The 15,426-nt window shown below is 48.3% G+C and overlaps 1 protein-coding gene across 6 annotated transcripts in view; it reads left to right on the forward strand.

The window, feature by feature from the left end:
* Positions 1–14,950, forward strand: part of Ada2b (Transcriptional adapter 2B) — a 29,771-nt gene extending 14,821 nt beyond the window's left edge. Inside the window, exons 9-17 of one of the 6 annotated variants that reach the window (XM_077682040.1) lie at positions 485–750; positions 3,478–3,557; positions 6,268–6,339; positions 6,829–6,893; positions 7,290–7,345; positions 7,795–7,832; positions 8,170–8,252; positions 8,345–8,407; positions 10,011–14,950. In XM_077682040.1, coding sequence (XP_077538166.1) covers positions 485–750; positions 3,478–3,557; positions 6,268–6,339; positions 6,829–6,893; positions 7,290–7,345; positions 7,795–7,832; positions 8,170–8,252; positions 8,345–8,407; positions 10,011–10,217 — 930 coding nt within the window. In that variant the 3' untranslated portion in view covers positions 10,218–14,950. Of the gene's footprint in view, positions 1–484; positions 751–3,477; positions 3,558–6,267; positions 6,340–6,828; positions 6,894–7,273; positions 7,346–7,794; positions 7,833–8,166; positions 8,253–8,344; positions 8,408–10,010 lie in introns of those variants that run through there. The other 5 variants (XM_077682042.1, XM_077682043.1, XM_077682041.1 and 2 more) reach the window with 5 other exon arrangements.
* The last annotated feature ends 476 nt before the right edge of the window (positions 14,951–15,426 follow it).

Below are 15,426 nucleotides of genomic sequence, written 5' to 3' on the forward strand. Positions count from 1 at the left end.
AGTACGGACCGGCAACCGGCCCGCTAATTTAAAAAAAAAATGGTCGGGCCGGTCCAAAACCAGGCAGGTGGCAACCCTACCCTTGTGCCCTGCTGCATCTCGGTAGCGTTGGATGGAGTGGGTAGCTTTCTTGGGGGTGATTGTAAAGAGAAATGTCGAGTGGTGTGGTCACTCGAGCTGGGTGTACTGATCTCTGGCAGAAGCTGCTTTCTGATCTCTGGCAGAAGCTGCTTTCTTGGGTGGCTTTTACCTGGTTTGCTTTATCGGAAACATTGACGTGGTTGCCCCATCTGTAGTGGTCTCCTGCATTTGCCACTTTGCACTGCGCAGAAGTACTCGAGAGCCGCTGTGTATTTTATTTGCCCATGGACTTTTTCTTGTGAGAGCGGCAGCAGGAGCTACCTTGTACAAAGGCTCTCAATGCAGATGTACGTGGGCCCAGTGTGTTTCAGAGGGTCTCTCCCCTGCCCTCTTTGCCCTGCAGGAGTTTGACAACGAGGCGGAGTCGCTGATCAGCCAGCTGTCGGTGGGTGGGGAGGATGAGGAGCTGGAGGTGGCCCTCAAGCTGGCCCAGGTGGACATGTACTCGCGCCGGCTGCGCGAGCGCATGCGCCGCAAGGCCCTCGCCCGCGACTACCGCCTGCTCGAGCAGTTCTGCCACACGGGCCGGCCCAGCACCCCGCAGCACCCGCCCCCACTGCCGCGGGCTGGCAAGAAGGGCAGCGGGGGCACGTCCCGGGAGGCCGACCGGTGAGTCCTACCGACTGTAGTGTGCCGGCCGTTCGCTTCGTCACGCGGAGCGGGGGACATTTTCCTGTGACATTGTGCGAGAAGTGCTCTCTCTCTCTCTCTCTCTTGGGTGCTGGATAGTTGGCAAATCATGAAGCTACGCGCACACTAGCAGTGAACTTGCCCCGCTGCCTTGCTGACGGCCGCCATGTGGCGTGGTGCCGCGCCACCGGTGAAAGCTGCACCCACTTGCCGTCCTGCACACGCAATCTCGATTGTGATCTTTTATTGCTTTTTCGGGCAAAGTGTATTTTCGCCGAAATGGCTCGTGCTCGCGGAAGCGACATTGGGGGAGCGGAAACAGGTTGACAGGCACGTCACCAGTGTTTCATCACGCCCGCCATCGCTCATTGGCCTTTGTGCTCTGCGGAACAGCAAACATGGGTCTCGTTTCCATTCGCTGTGCGGCAAGGACAATGCACCGTTCTCAGCGAAAACCAGTTTCCAGCAGCTGCCAACGTCGGCGAGTGGCGCAAAAACTAGACAACAAACAGAGAGCGATAAAGAAGCGCTTGTTTGTGGTCCTTTTCTCTCTTTGTTGTCTGGTTTTGCGCTACGGACATTATAATGAATTCTGTCGTGGCATAATATTCAGGAAGCCCCCTCCCCCCCTCTCTTTGGCCCCCGAAAGCTTCTTCCCGACCCGTTGCACTTGAAAACAGCTTCCTTTATGGTCACCAACTGTGGATGCTGTTCCTTGTCAAGCCAAACTGCCTCCGGCTGCCAATGTTCTGTGCGACTGAAGTCGCCTTCCTCTTGGATTTGGCCATGTACTGCTTTGCGGTCGACACTTTGCTGCAGGACTGCAAAGAAAGAAAGGGGTGCAATTCTCCCAAAAGCATGCGTTCACCAAAAGGTTTAGCCCAATTTTTGGCTGACATTTTCGTGTTGATCTGGATGTAGACGATGCAGAAATTGGGGAAGGGAACAATTTTAAGAATGCTGGATTATGTGCAACTTTTTTATAGTGTGTTGAGAGAGGCTCAAGCTCTATAAGCAGCACAGGCACAATTGACTTGGGTGTCAAATGACACAGAAGTAAGAAAAAAATTGTGGCTGATGCCTCTTTTATAGGAATCGGCAAAACGCGAAAGTGAAAGGTGCCTTCACAGGAGCAATTGAATATGAAAGGAACCTCCTAACCTCCTTCATGTGTGAAGGATTCGCGAGCCTGACGCCGACACGCAAGAAACAAAAAAAAATGACCGATTTATTCCGGGACAACAAAACCAAAAATGACACTCACAGAAACAGCAGCTTGACATACAGCAGTCATGGGAACAACGCCACAGCGGAGCCTTGCGTCAATTCATGCACATACCCCGTACACGAAGGTGCTGACATCGAGGCACCAACTGTCCTTGCTCATTAGCGTCATGATGCGCTACTTCGCTTCGCGTCTCCTAGACGGCAGCACCATTTGAATAGGGAAAAACATAAGCTGCGTTCGTAGAGCTGCTCACGTCTCTCTTCATAGCGCAGTGGGCAGAGCGCCGCGTACCTTTCCTTGCGGCGAGAGGGCATGGGCTCGGAACCGGGCACTGCAGCGTCAATTGCACTTTTTCTGGCGACGTCACTTCCGTGACGGATATGACGTGGCTGAGATCTTGGTGTACCCGGGCATAAAACACTTCCGTGTTAAAACAGGGATTTAACCTCGGCACGTTGCAGTTTGGAGGATACTAGTATTTCTCGTGGTAGGGGCAGTTTAATGCAGAAAATGCCAAAAGCGTGAAAACTGGTATTAAGGCCCATACAATGTTTCTTTCTGCACCTCAATTGGTGACATCACAAATCATGAATGCTGGAATGGGATCAATAGAAGGTAGAAGTCAGAAACAGGCAGATAAGAGTCAACCAAAACTCCTACAGACGTGCCACTTGCACATGCCGTTTATGATTGAAAATCCTGAGTGCGATGGAGCGATTGCCGGTGTTGCTGAATTGTGGAGCAAGCGGTCGGAATTTGTGGCTGCTGTTGCCGGATGAGCGGTTGGCGAGTGCGGATGATTATTGTCACGCGACATCATACTGGAGCGGTCCTTTGCTGACATCCTCCGAAATGATTGGTGCACTTGCATTAGTCCGGCGCTTCTTCCTAAATGTGAAAGGCTGCGGCCTCAGCTGCCCCGACTAGCTCTGAAGTGTGTACTGCAGCAGGCAGCTGCATGAACAAGGTGTTTTTATAAATGGTGTGCTTTTACAATGTCCAATTCCTTCGCCTGCTTATATCGAACTACGCCCTACATCAAACTGATAGGAGTTTTTTTGCGAGTTCGAAGCAACCAGGTCTGACTGTATCTCTCAAATAAACAGCAAGGTAGGGTCGTGCATGCTCGAGGACAAACGTAACCGGCAGCTTTTTAGCCGGAACACGTTTCCAAAAAATAGTGCGTCGTTTATTGTCAAGTAAAAGGTTAAATAAGGAAGCGGTGATGTTTGGTTTCATGTTTTTTCTAAAAGAAGTGTTTCCAAGTGCGGTATAAAGTGGGTCCCTTGCTTCTGCCCCAAAAAAGGGCCCCACCCCACGTGAACAAGTTCTCGTCTCCAGAGGTGTCATGGCATCAGTGGTGCCATGGATGGCCTCCTGATTGGTGTCTCTCTCTCTCCCTCTCTCTCTCTCCCTCTCTCTCTCTCCCTCTCTCTCTCTCCCTCTCTCTCTCTCCCTCCCCTGCCGTGCACATGCAGGGAGCTCCAGGAGAAGATGCGCATCTTCTGCCAGTTCCACTCATCCTCGGAGCATGAGCAACTCCTGGAGAACCTTGAGAGTAAGCCCTGGCTCGGCTGCATCTGATGGTGGGGACGCGTGGATGTCCATCGCCTGATTAGCCTTGTTTCCATGGCAAGGAGTCTTTGCCTCGTGGTAGTCTTTTAAAGGTGGCTGTGGCTTTACTGTGAGTGAGCGGGGATAGAGGAGGAACCCAGAAAATTGAAGATGGCGTCTCTGCCGATCTGACAATACCAAAATGGCCGCGCCCAGTGGTGCCGTTTGGGATAGACAGCATTTTTTAGAATATTCTTTTTTTTTTTCGTCAACTTGCACAGGTACTGTCACCTCAACTAATGTACGTATCATTTTACGGCACTTTGTGTTGGTTTTTCGTGGGAAGAAAACTTTACAAAAGCACACTAGAAAACGTAGATGCTTTGTCATCATTTGAATAACATCTCCCCTTAAGACTTTTGTGACTGTAGAAAAATGGGCTGGTTTTGGGTGTTCCAGTATATATTTTTTTCTTGCCACAGACAATGAGTGATGCTGAACTGCAAGATACGAAGTGATCGAGAAGGAATAGGGCTTTCTGACAGAATAATTTCAAACAACAGATTTATAACAAATTGTATAAAAAAATAGCAAAATAAAAAGGTAACAAAAAGAAAAACAAAATGATCAAAACATAAATGCCACTTTGCAGAGGGTACGCACAAAATAAATTGATATATGCAATTTGAACACAAGGGCATTATAAACTAATACTGCAAAAATGAGCTCTGTAAGTAAAAAAAAAATTATTTAAATGAAATTATATAAACACTCGTTACCGGTTGTTTTTGGGTAGTCCAGGAAATTTTTGCTTGCCACAGAAACTGATGGATTCTAAAGAGTAGGTTATGATATGATAGAGCAAGGGTGGGGCTTTCCAACAGTAATAATTTTAAACAGATACATTAGGAATTTTACCAAAAAATTGTGGAAACAAAAAAGTAACAAAAAGAAAAAATTGATGATAACTACTTTGCACACGGTCCACATAAAAACCATTTGAAATATACACTTTGAACATGAAACGCTTACACAATAATACTGCAAATATGAGCGGTGTAAGTACAAGAGTTATTTACATACAAAAATATAAATATAAACACGAACAGCCGCACGCTGCTCTGGAGTGCTACACCAAGGTCAACTCTGGCTTGTCTTTGTGGAGAAAAGTCGACTCTCTTTGTAGTCGGCGCGAAATGATCTTGCCTGAACGAAGTCGACACCCTGCAGATAAGAGCTGTGGCCTTTAGAACAGGGCCGGATCTGTTTAACGACAACACGTGCCCGTGATAGAGCGACCGGAGAAGAAAGTGAAACTGAAAGGCGCACACCTGGTGATGTTCCAGGGCGACTTGACGCACTTTCGCTGACCGTAGAAAAGTGTGACGAATCGAAGTCGTCTTCTGTGTCTGTGCTGTTACCACCGTGCACAGATTCAAGCTCAGTTACATCGGAATCCGTTGAAATTCGCCGTTCGTGCGAAGCACCGGTGAATGGCGGCGACGCTGTAACTGAAACCACGTGAGCTTGGCTCTCCGCCGACGAAGGACATTCAAAAATCCCACACACAGAAAAAAAAAAAAAAAAAAAAAAGACCCTCGAAAGCGAAACCGATAAAATACTTCCTCCTTTACTATTTAAATGGTGTGAGCGGTGCAAAAGTGCTCAGAGAACGCCAAAATTTGGATTTGTATTCGTCAATAGCTTACTATCGATGGGAATAGGTGGGGCCACGAAAGTGTTAATTGGCAGTTTACCGATACCAGGTCTCCTATCAATGGGAATAGGTGGGGTCACAAAAGTGTTAATTAGCAGTTTACCGATACCAGGTCTCTTCGACTTGTCATTTTTGGATTGCGTGTGCCTGTGCTACATAACTACTTTCAGTTGGCAGTTGAATGCTCACTTAGTATGCCCTCTGTATTTACGATGGGCCACTTGATGGACAATTGGTTTGCGCTTTCGGAAGGCCTTTAAAACAGCCGTGCAGCACAGGTTTAAAGGAGCCATGAAGATAAAATACAACTTCGTTTAATTTGAAAGAACTAGGTTTCAGTATCTTACTCAGCTCCATTACAGCCACAAAAGATGTTTTTTAACGAAAAAAAAGCAAGAAGTATTTAAAAAATTTCAAATTTTGCGCCACAGTGACGTGTTATGAGCAAGAATGACGTCATACGGGCCAATAAAACATAATTTTGAGTGCGTTAACTGCACGTTAGAATTCAAGTGATGCGGTCAAATGGAACTAGTGGCCCCATTACAGACGTCCAGTCATGTGTCGTCGCGACAGGTCAGTTAGGCGGCCGCCAATCGCACAAACAAGGTACCGTGACGTCATAGAAAAGTTGCGGGAAATCGGCTAGGGGGTCGCGACTGCTTCACACATTTTCTTTAATATCTCCGTTATTTTTTCGAAGATTGCGATGATATTGGTATCATTGTTATCGGGACTAAGCAGTCTTTCTAATAAACCCAACTTGTATTTTGTCTTCATGGCTCCTTTAAAGACAGTTTTCATAATAGAAAATTAATTGAAAAAAAAAAAAGAAGAAATATGGGAGCAGCTGTCGGGCGTATCTTTGGGCAGTTTAGAATGACAAAATGTGCGCTTGGCATCTTTTAATACTCTTTAACAGCCTGGTATTAAGTATCCTTGGTGAGAATTTGTGGCTTAGCCGCTATTGACATTGGCATTGATCATTGCGTTACAGGGGAAAAAGAACTCAAAGCAAGGATCAAGGAGCTACTGAGGTACAGGCGGCATGGGATAACTAAATTAGAAGGTGAGTCCTGCACTGTGCGTCTATGCTCATGCCTGGACCTTGTTGGGTAGGGGCTATAACGGACTGTTCCCCTTGCGGTGAGCTTTCGCAGGGACAGGGTGGTTTCTAAGAAGGCAGTGGAGATGCTTGATGCACTGTGTTTTCGCCTGAGGCATTTCACAAAATATTCTTACGCTTGTAGAGAAGGAAACAAAGGGGCTACGGTCTTGCGTACTGAATACGAGCAAAGAAATTGCAGAGCTTGTGCGTGCGTGCGTGCATGTGCGTGTTTGTTTCGGTCTTGCCGACTCCATTCGGGCATCGTTTATGCGCGGCTGTGGAAATTGTATGACATGGTTTATCGAACTCGCTGCGAAGTTTTGGTGCAGCCCCAATGACCGGGCATTAACCTCCCTTAAGGCCCTGCCCGTTTAAGGTTGTGGAGATACGGTTACGCAGTCTCCCCTCTTGGCAGTTCTATATGTGACTTTTCTTTTTTAATTTAAACAGAGGGTGCAGAGTTCGATGTGGCCCGGCATCGCCGAGAAAAACGGAAGGAGGCCAAGAGGAAGTCTGTAAGTGTTTCCTCTTGTCCACTCCTTCAGGTGTGTCTATGTGGAATGCACGTTGCACTTGACGTTACGCTGCTTTCGGAAAGATTAGCTCTCGCATGTCTTGACGGGGAAACTGCAGGGATAGAGGTTCTGAAGTTGCTTCCCTGACCTTGATGCACGCAACTGCTCTGCTTTCTTCTAGGATAGCATGTCGGGATCGTAAGTTTCAGTAAGTAGAGTCTGGCAGGGACGTCGTCTTGACCGCTGTGCCTGTTGTGGCACATCGTTAATCGTCGCGAGCTAGAGTCTTTGGCAAGGAGGGAACTTGCACGTGTGGGTGGGTGGGCGGGCGCTGTTTTGCTTGAGCCAGTGTGAGGAGGGGGGCGCTCATGCCGAACCAGTTTGCCCTCAACGCAGGCACCCGCCAGCTCCGCTCACAAAAAGCCCATCTCAACGGCATCAAAAAAACACGAGTGAGTCTCCTTCTCTTCCTCCCTTTCTTGTTTTACCCCCGTTGTGTCTAGCGGTGTTGGAGCCTGTTCTTGGCAGTGGGGTTTGAATCGTTAACATCCGGTGTGCAGTCAGTGTTGTTCAGGTGTAATGACTGCTGTGTGGGACACTACAGGGTGTAGAAGTTGGGTGAGCATGGGAGGATCGTTGGTTGGCCCTGCTGCGTACATTAGAGCATATCACGTGGACATGCAGTCAGCTAGTGTCCTGCCAGTTAAAGGGGACAAAGTTGCGACTTTCTTTGCCTTGTCTGGCCAGTGCAGGCGAACTGCAGGCAGCTGTTTAAAAAGTGTCTCTGACTCTGTGGCCCATTGCCTCTGTGTTGCGGGCTAAGCAGCTGTTCCCTGCCGCATTTCATGCCGGTTCTTATTATCTGCCTCTCGTGTCTCCTCTCCCCCCTTCCCCGCTGCAGAGAAAAAGGAGGCGCCGACACTATGCTAACCGAACAAGGTACGTGTCTCCCCCTGCTCACCGGCTTGCAGTGCAGCTTTTGCCCACTTTTGGAGGGGGCAGGGACAGCGTGATGCAGAAACGGCTGGGCCACTGCCAACGGTAATGTTAAGGGCAGGGTTTTACAGTTGCGTGATGTTGCCGAGGGGCTCTTTGGTTTTTAGTGGACCTGGCAGAACTAACTTGGCCCCCGTTTTACGTGGGGAGGCAAAGACTGCCTCGGTAGCCCGTCAAAGTGCATGTGGTCAGCTCGGTGGTAGTAGCCCTTTCCAATCGGTGCGGCAGCTGTGTGACGACACCCCCCCGTGCTTTTCTCCTCCCCCCCTGCCCCCAGAAGGTGACACGAGGGAAGACTCCAAGGAGGCTACCGACATCACCAGCTTGCCCGGCTACGAGCTGCTCTCCGAAAAGGAGCGCAAGGTGAGGGAGGCTCCTCTTCCTCCTTCTCCCCCCCCCCTCTCTCTCTCTCCATATCGGTGACACCCTGGTGCACTTTTCTCTCTCCCCTGCAGCTGTGCCTGTCCATGGGAATCAGCCCTAACTGCTACATCACCTTCAAGACCGTGGTGCTCAAGGTGGGTACTGCCCCTGGCCCACTGCTGCAGTTTGGCGTGTACCGAAGCACAGTGCATGGTCGGAGGTAACAGAGAGTCTCTGCACTCGGTGCCTACTTTGCCTGCCAGTGGGGTGAGGTCGGCATTCTTTTCCAGGGGTATTGCCAGCGGAGGGGGTGAAGTGTAGAGCTCCTGGCAGATTCCACGGTTGTCGCTTTTCACCGTGCAGTGGGGGACGTTAAAGTTGGAGGCGGCCACTGTGCGGGCCAGAATAGAGGCTCATCCATTGTTGGAAAGTGAAAGGAATGGAGACCCATTTGCCTAGTGGTTTCTCCAGGAATTCCTTCCTTCTATCGCCTGCCCATTGGTGGCACCACTCTTCTCTGCTGCAGAGAGTAGGGAAGTGTGCGTATCTGATTCAGCGTTAAACCTAACAGCATTATTAGAACAAATTGGATGATTTCAAGGCTAAAAAGGACAAATAGAGAGTTGTTTCACTGAAATGTCATTCATGGAGTCATGCCTTGTTGGAAAATGAGAAATCCCCCCTTAGAAACACCTGCAGTGAGTTAGACCTGGTTAGGCACTGGATGCCTTGCACTTGTAGTGCCTACAAAACTGCACTTTGTAATGGTGTTGCTCCCAAGGAGTGCATTGCTTCCATTTCTGTGAGGTGCTTGTGGTGTTCTGCATTGAAAGCTGGTGGAATGCAAGGGCAGGACACGGATGCATTGGCTGGTTTGAAGGACTTGTTCAAAACCGATGGCAGTCCTTCAGGTGTTGAGATACGTTTTAGTCAACATCACTTCCGCCATATCCTTTGGAAGAGAGTCCTGCTGCTGTGAATGTGTGGCAGGAATTGCGTTTTTACTTTCCATGAGACCCTAGAGAAACAATGCCGAGATTGGCGGGACATTTTGTATCCATCTTTGTTGGCTCCATTAGCTTGAAAAACTGAACGGATACTATGCTTGCATGAATCTTCGTTTTAAAGTCGATAACTCTCACAACTCTCTCTGGGAGGGGCACAAAGAGGAGCCCTTTTAGCTTGTAGGACAAAGAAACTGACTTACAACCATTTTACCAGCGAAAAAAAGGACAGGGACCTTGAAAGAAGTACACGGGACAATCGCTAGGTCACTTCTTTCTAGGTCCCTGTCCTTTTTCTTTGCTGGTAAAATGGTTCTAAGTCAACACCTACTAGCCCAACTTTCAGCCTTAACTGTATCAAAGAAACTGAGTCAGTGTGCAGAGTAAGATAATTGAGGACAGGCTTGGGAGCTTCATTCGACTACCATTTGTGACATTTAAAGTGTGAATAAAGCAAGGCAGTAAAGATGTTTTGCAAAGTGCAATGGCCAGCTCGCTTTCCCCCTGTATTTTCCATTTCCGTTGCCTGTGCACTTACACAAGTGGTGTGTAGTATGCAGAAATGGCTTAAGGAGGCCTTGCACTGACCTACTGCTCCTAAAGTCTTTTTCATCTGTATTCCAAGCCAGGGTGGGGTGTCTCGGTTAGCCAGTCGCTGCCAGAGGCAAAAGGGTGTGGCGGACCCTTTGAGAGGGGCCCGAGAGTGTTCACTGGGTGTGTGGGCAACATAAGGCACAGCTTAAGTCGGCAACAGTTCGTGTTCTCCCCATTTGCAGGACCAGGCGCAGCGGCAGAAAGGCGGCGTGGCCAAGTTCCGCTCGCCGGCTGGGCTCGACAAGTCTCACTGTCGACGGATCCTGAACCACTTCGCCAACAGCGGCTGGATCTCGGCCAACTGACTCCGGCCAGACGCAGGGGCCCCGCCGGCCGCCGCCGTCGCCGGTTGCGCCGGAACCGCTGAGCAGGCCGCCACTACCACCACCTTGCACGGCGGCCCACGAGGGTGGTTGTTCCCATCTCACAGTCGGTCGTCCGAGGCGCATTTCTGTCTGCGTTGTAGCTCAAAAGGAAGAACCGGGGGGAGGGGGCCTTGACTGGAGTCGTCGCAACCCGTGTCTGAAGTCTGGCAGGAAAGTTTCGGTGCCCGGTCTTTGTCGGGAAGAAACGCGCGAAGCGCCTCACGGGCTCTTCTGCTGGGCAGCTATTGGCGAAGAGCGCAAGGAGCAGAGGTTCTGCCCGTCTTTGCCAACTGCATTTGGGCAGCACGACCTCGTCAATCGCTCTTCGAACAAGGTGGCTAGAGTTTCGGGTCATGCTCCGTGTCAGCAAAGCGGACGTGTGCGGGAAGGACTGCACCTACGTTGTGTGCTCATCAGTGCTCCAAGACGAAACTGGAGACCAGTGAATGGACGTCATTCTGGTCTTTTTGGGAAGGAAGACGAGCCAGGGACTACTGGGTGTGACCGCGCACTTGGTTTTGTGAGTGGTTGCTCTTGGGAGGGGCAGCACGGCTGATTTGTTGCGGAGGGAATGTGTGTGTGTGTGTGGAAAAAGCCCCGGAACAACAAATCGGTGAGAAGTTTCTTGCACTGTTCTGCACAGATTCCCCTTCTCGTGATGGGGTGCGTTTTACACGTAGGCGCGACTACTGGCTTGGGCTTTTCGGCTGAGCTTTCAGTCTGTTATGGGAGTCAAATGCTGCACAGGGTTGAGTACCAGGTACTCGTGTCCACACTTTCTTCCGGGCTACGTTCAGTGCTTAGAGAAATGCGCTGCACAACACTGGCGCTACTCACGGAATTCAGCCTCCGTAAGCCAGGAATTGGTGTACGAAGAGTGTGGAATGCCGTTGTCAGAACACTGCACGCCGGCAAGACATCCAGCCATTCAGACTACAGGCAGTGTTTTCTTTTTTTTTTTCTCTGGCTACACATTGAGCTAATTGCTTTGCATTTTATGCTGTAGGTCAAGTGGCCAAAATGTCTTGCCCGCTTTTGCTCTAGCGGGCTTGGTTCGCTCGGTGCATACGTAAGGAGGTTGAGCTCAAGTGCGGGATAAGTTGCGAGTCCCCAACCATGGCTGTGTTCTGCACCCAAGAAATGGCCTCTATGATGGGTTTCCCCAACGTTATATTTATCCTCACATTTGGTTTCAGTTCTTGCTTGGAGAAAGCAAGCTATTGGTTGCACTTCTGCGTACATAATTCGTATGGGGATGCCACTCCCTTGCAAGCAGTGATCTCGGAAACGTGGGAAGTGTTGCAGGAAAGGCACATCAGGAGTTTAGGAGCTTCTGTCTCTTGCGAGCGCGTAAACAGAAGAAAAATTGTGTTCTTGCCTTCCGAGCGTATAGACCTATGTGCAGAAACGGGATCCAGGTATGGTTGCTTTCTTTCTAATCCTGCCGTTCTCTTTAGTGTAAACCGTTGAACCAACTTCAAAATTTTAAAACGAGGCTGGCACTCGGCAGCACGTCTACCATTGTGTAGATGTTCCATCTTAGCTTCTTGATATTCCTGAGACGGTGGTTTGAGTCCAGCTCGTCTCTCGGTCCTCAAGACATCTTTAGTTTTGGTTTCAATTTTAATTCTTGTGGATAAGGTTTGTTTGAGGTGCTTTGATTAGTTGCTTTTTGTTCGTTAAGTTAGGTTCTGTTACGTCAGGTTAGAGGGACGTGGACATCGCTATTGTCAAATTGCACTCTAGACACAGGCTTGTGTAAGATCAGCTTGACTAACCGTATTGCCCTTTTTGAAATTTGGCCTTTTTCTCTAGACGGTTATGCCACATGTGGACAGTTTCAGAGTTGTCAGGTCTGCCCTTTTGTACGCGGTGTTTGAAAAATTCGCCTTGCGAGTTAAAAGCCTTGGGATAAGCGCTGTCATCGTTTACCAAGGTTACCCGTCTACCCCACCCCCATCCTAACAGTTCGTTTCTGTCTCGGTAAGCGGCGACAGGTTGTCCTGTGTGAGATTGCATTTGGTGCACTGGCCGTAGAGCCTGAAAGAAATGCCTGTACATACACATTTGTAAATTGCTTCACTAAAGGAACGTAGCACCTGTACATACGTCATAGGAACACATCATAGGTCATAACAAAACCCATCTTCTGTTGATGGTACATTTCATTTACACCGTCTGCAGTTTGTGAATAATAGTCCACCAGTCTTGTGGGATCTTTGTGTGTGTCTGAAATGGCTGTTCACAAAATAAGGGTGTTTCTCCCTCTCTTTTTTGTTTTCTCAGTTCCTCGAGGAGACCATTGTTCTGAATCTTTTTTTTTTTTTTTTGCTTAGTAAAACCAGTATTAATTACGACAGTGCATTTTTGGGGCCATTTGTCTTCAGTCTTGTGAGAGCGTACTCCTGCATTTAGCTCATTATATTCCAGTGGTGTGACATCTATCAACAGTGTGGTGAAGAACATATTTTTGTAGGCTGCCGACTGAAACGTTTTGCGTGTTCGTGTGACCACATTGCTGTCATAGTTGCGAGCAGCTTTTCTCGTGCAACTTTTCTGGGAGTCTGCAATTCAGTACCACATAGCATTTTTTTTGTTCTTGGTTGTTGCAGCTAGCTAAGCCTAATAAGTTGCGGCTGTGGGGTTTCACGAGTTTGCATGCGCAGCTACTTGCAGTCAAGGGAACCGTGCAAGCTGGAAATAATTTTGCTACACGTCTTTCCGGGTCGCTCCATCTCTTCGCAGTAATGATGATGAAAATGGTTATTTCGCCTGATTTTGTGCGACCGTTCTGTGCAGCGGTAGTGACGCACTATTCCGTTTCCTGATGGGTACAGGCCTGGCATTTCCTGTGTGCACCCACTTAGTGGCTTGCTTGGAACACTTCCTCTATTCCCTTATTAAACAACTGCAGGGGTGGAACAGCTGTGCCATTTGCACCATTGAGCGCCACACATGTTCACCTGTGCCAGATTGCGCCTAACCGCCCCTGTTGCATTAAACTTGTTTTTCAGCACCATTCTGCGCTGCAGAGCCCAAATTGAGCCGCGAGATACGACCACCGTGATGCCCCGTGCCCCAAAACATGGCTGGAACATCGTGTTTTCTGTTTTAATGCGGTTATGGTTTCAGTTTCATCAAGGCTCTGAGCCGCTATGGAAATTGGCCTCTGCTTAGCTATAAGGCGGCAGGCATCACGTGCCTTCTCCGCCTCACTTGTAATTTGTTCGTGTCGCATTTTCACGGTTTTGTTTGTCGGTGCCGACCGCTGCGCCACAATCAATGGAGAATGACCAAAAGCGAGCAAAATGTTTTGTGTCACATTGCAGGCATAGAAAACAGAATAATATTCGCATGAAAGGTTGTAGTTTTATTGAAGGTTAACTTCAGTTTATTTGACCATTTCTGGGGAGCGTTTGCATGTGTTGAACAGACAGGGTCTTGGACGCGTTGCCCTCGTTTGTTAATTCGGTTTGCTTTTGTTATGAGCTAATTACTCATTTTCACCTGTTGTCTTTGAGGTTAGCTTTGCTGATGTGGAGGATGGTACAGCAATTGTTATGCCTTCTAACACGCTCTCGTTACGTAGTCTTGGCGTACGTTTGTCGACTCTCGCAACCCTATTATGGGTGGAGACAAAGCCATGTTCCAGTTTGCGCACACTGAAACCAGTGTTTGAAATAAGAAATGCAAGCAACCGCCTTGTTTTACGGAACGCCGCTGTTATCTGATCCCCGGTTATCTAGGGCGTGTTATCTGATCCCCTTCCACTCTGGGAGTGAGGTTTACCCTTTGAACGATGATAGCGCGGCGCTCTCGCTTGGACCAGACGTAGATAACTCCGTATATTGTAAATATCCAGACATAGTACAAGAATTGCATTCCTGGTTCGTAGTAGGGTCTAGAAGGCCCAGTATAGTAGACAAACACTCGCAGAAGGCTGGCGCAGGCTGCTGTGCCAGCCCCCTGCCCAATTGCTTTTCTGGCTGCTCCAAGCCTTCTGCAAAAGGCAATTTTGCCTTCTCCCAGGACTGCTTCCAAACCCGTGTACCGTGTTCCACCCCTGAACTGCTAAAACGAGCTCTGCTGTTTGGTAGAGTCTTGGGTTTTGGTCCGAACGGCCTGAATTCATGCCCCAGCAGTGCTTTTTTTTTTTTTTTTTCCTCTCTCTCTCTTTCTCTCTTCCCAACTTTTATAATTACATTTTATTGCAAAAAGTTCTCTTAGCTCAATTTTGCGCTTTTTTTTTTATATAGATAAGGGTGTTGTAGTATGTCTTAGGTATGAGGCGCAGCATATCAACATGTTTAAGTTTTGCATCACACCGGAAGTTCCAGGCATGTGCGTATCTTGAAACGGATTATCGGAGTAGTAACTAGATTGTATCTTACGAGGAAAACCGCAATACATTATCAAAACATTGATCATTGCTCATGCTATGCTAGTTCACTGTGTGTCTGCCTAGATTTTTTGTTCCTTGTGTAAATCTCAGTACAGGTGCGTTTCTTTTCAGTGCACCTGGAGTGTTAATAAAAGGTAATATATTCATTCCTTCGGTGTGTCGGGCAATAGTGCCGGTGAAAATGCTTCAACAACGAAACAGTGGAGCAGCCTTAAGTTTTATGTGCGGGCGGGCCCCTCTTTCGGCAAGTCCTTTGCAAAACTGATCTGAGCTCAATGAAAAATGTTGCGAAACTCCCCTTTTCAATGTAATAAAACTGCTTTGGTTTGGCAAGCTGCTTTCTGTGACTGTTCTCTCGACCTGTTAAAGGAGCCATGAAGACAAAACACAAGTTGGGTTTATTAGAAAGACTGCTTAGTCCCGATAACAATGATACCAATATCATTGCAATCTTCGAACAAATAACGGAGATAACGTGTGAAGCAGTCGCGACCCCCTAGCCAATTTCCCGCAACTTTTCTATAACGTCACGGAACATTGTTTGTGCGATTGGCGGCCGCCTGACCTGTCGCGATGACACATGACTGGACGTCTGTAATGGGGCCTCCAGTTCCATTTGACCACATCACTCGAATGCTAACGTGTAGTTAACGTACTGAAAATTATGTCTTATTGTTGGCCCGTGTGACGTCATTCTTGCTCATAACATGTCACTGTGGTGCAAAATTTGAAAGTTTTTAAATACTTCTTGCTTTTTTTTTCGTTAAGAAAACATTTTTTGTGGCTGTAATGGAGCTGAGTGAGATACT

This window comes from Haemaphysalis longicornis, unplaced genomic scaffold (genome assembly GCF_048455015.1).
Source record: "Haemaphysalis longicornis isolate Haplotype H1 unplaced genomic scaffold, Haemaphysalis longicornis Haplotype H1 scaffold_8, whole genome shotgun sequence".
In the NCBI taxonomy this organism is placed as follows: Eukaryota; Metazoa; Arthropoda; class Arachnida; order Ixodida; family Ixodidae; genus Haemaphysalis; species Haemaphysalis longicornis.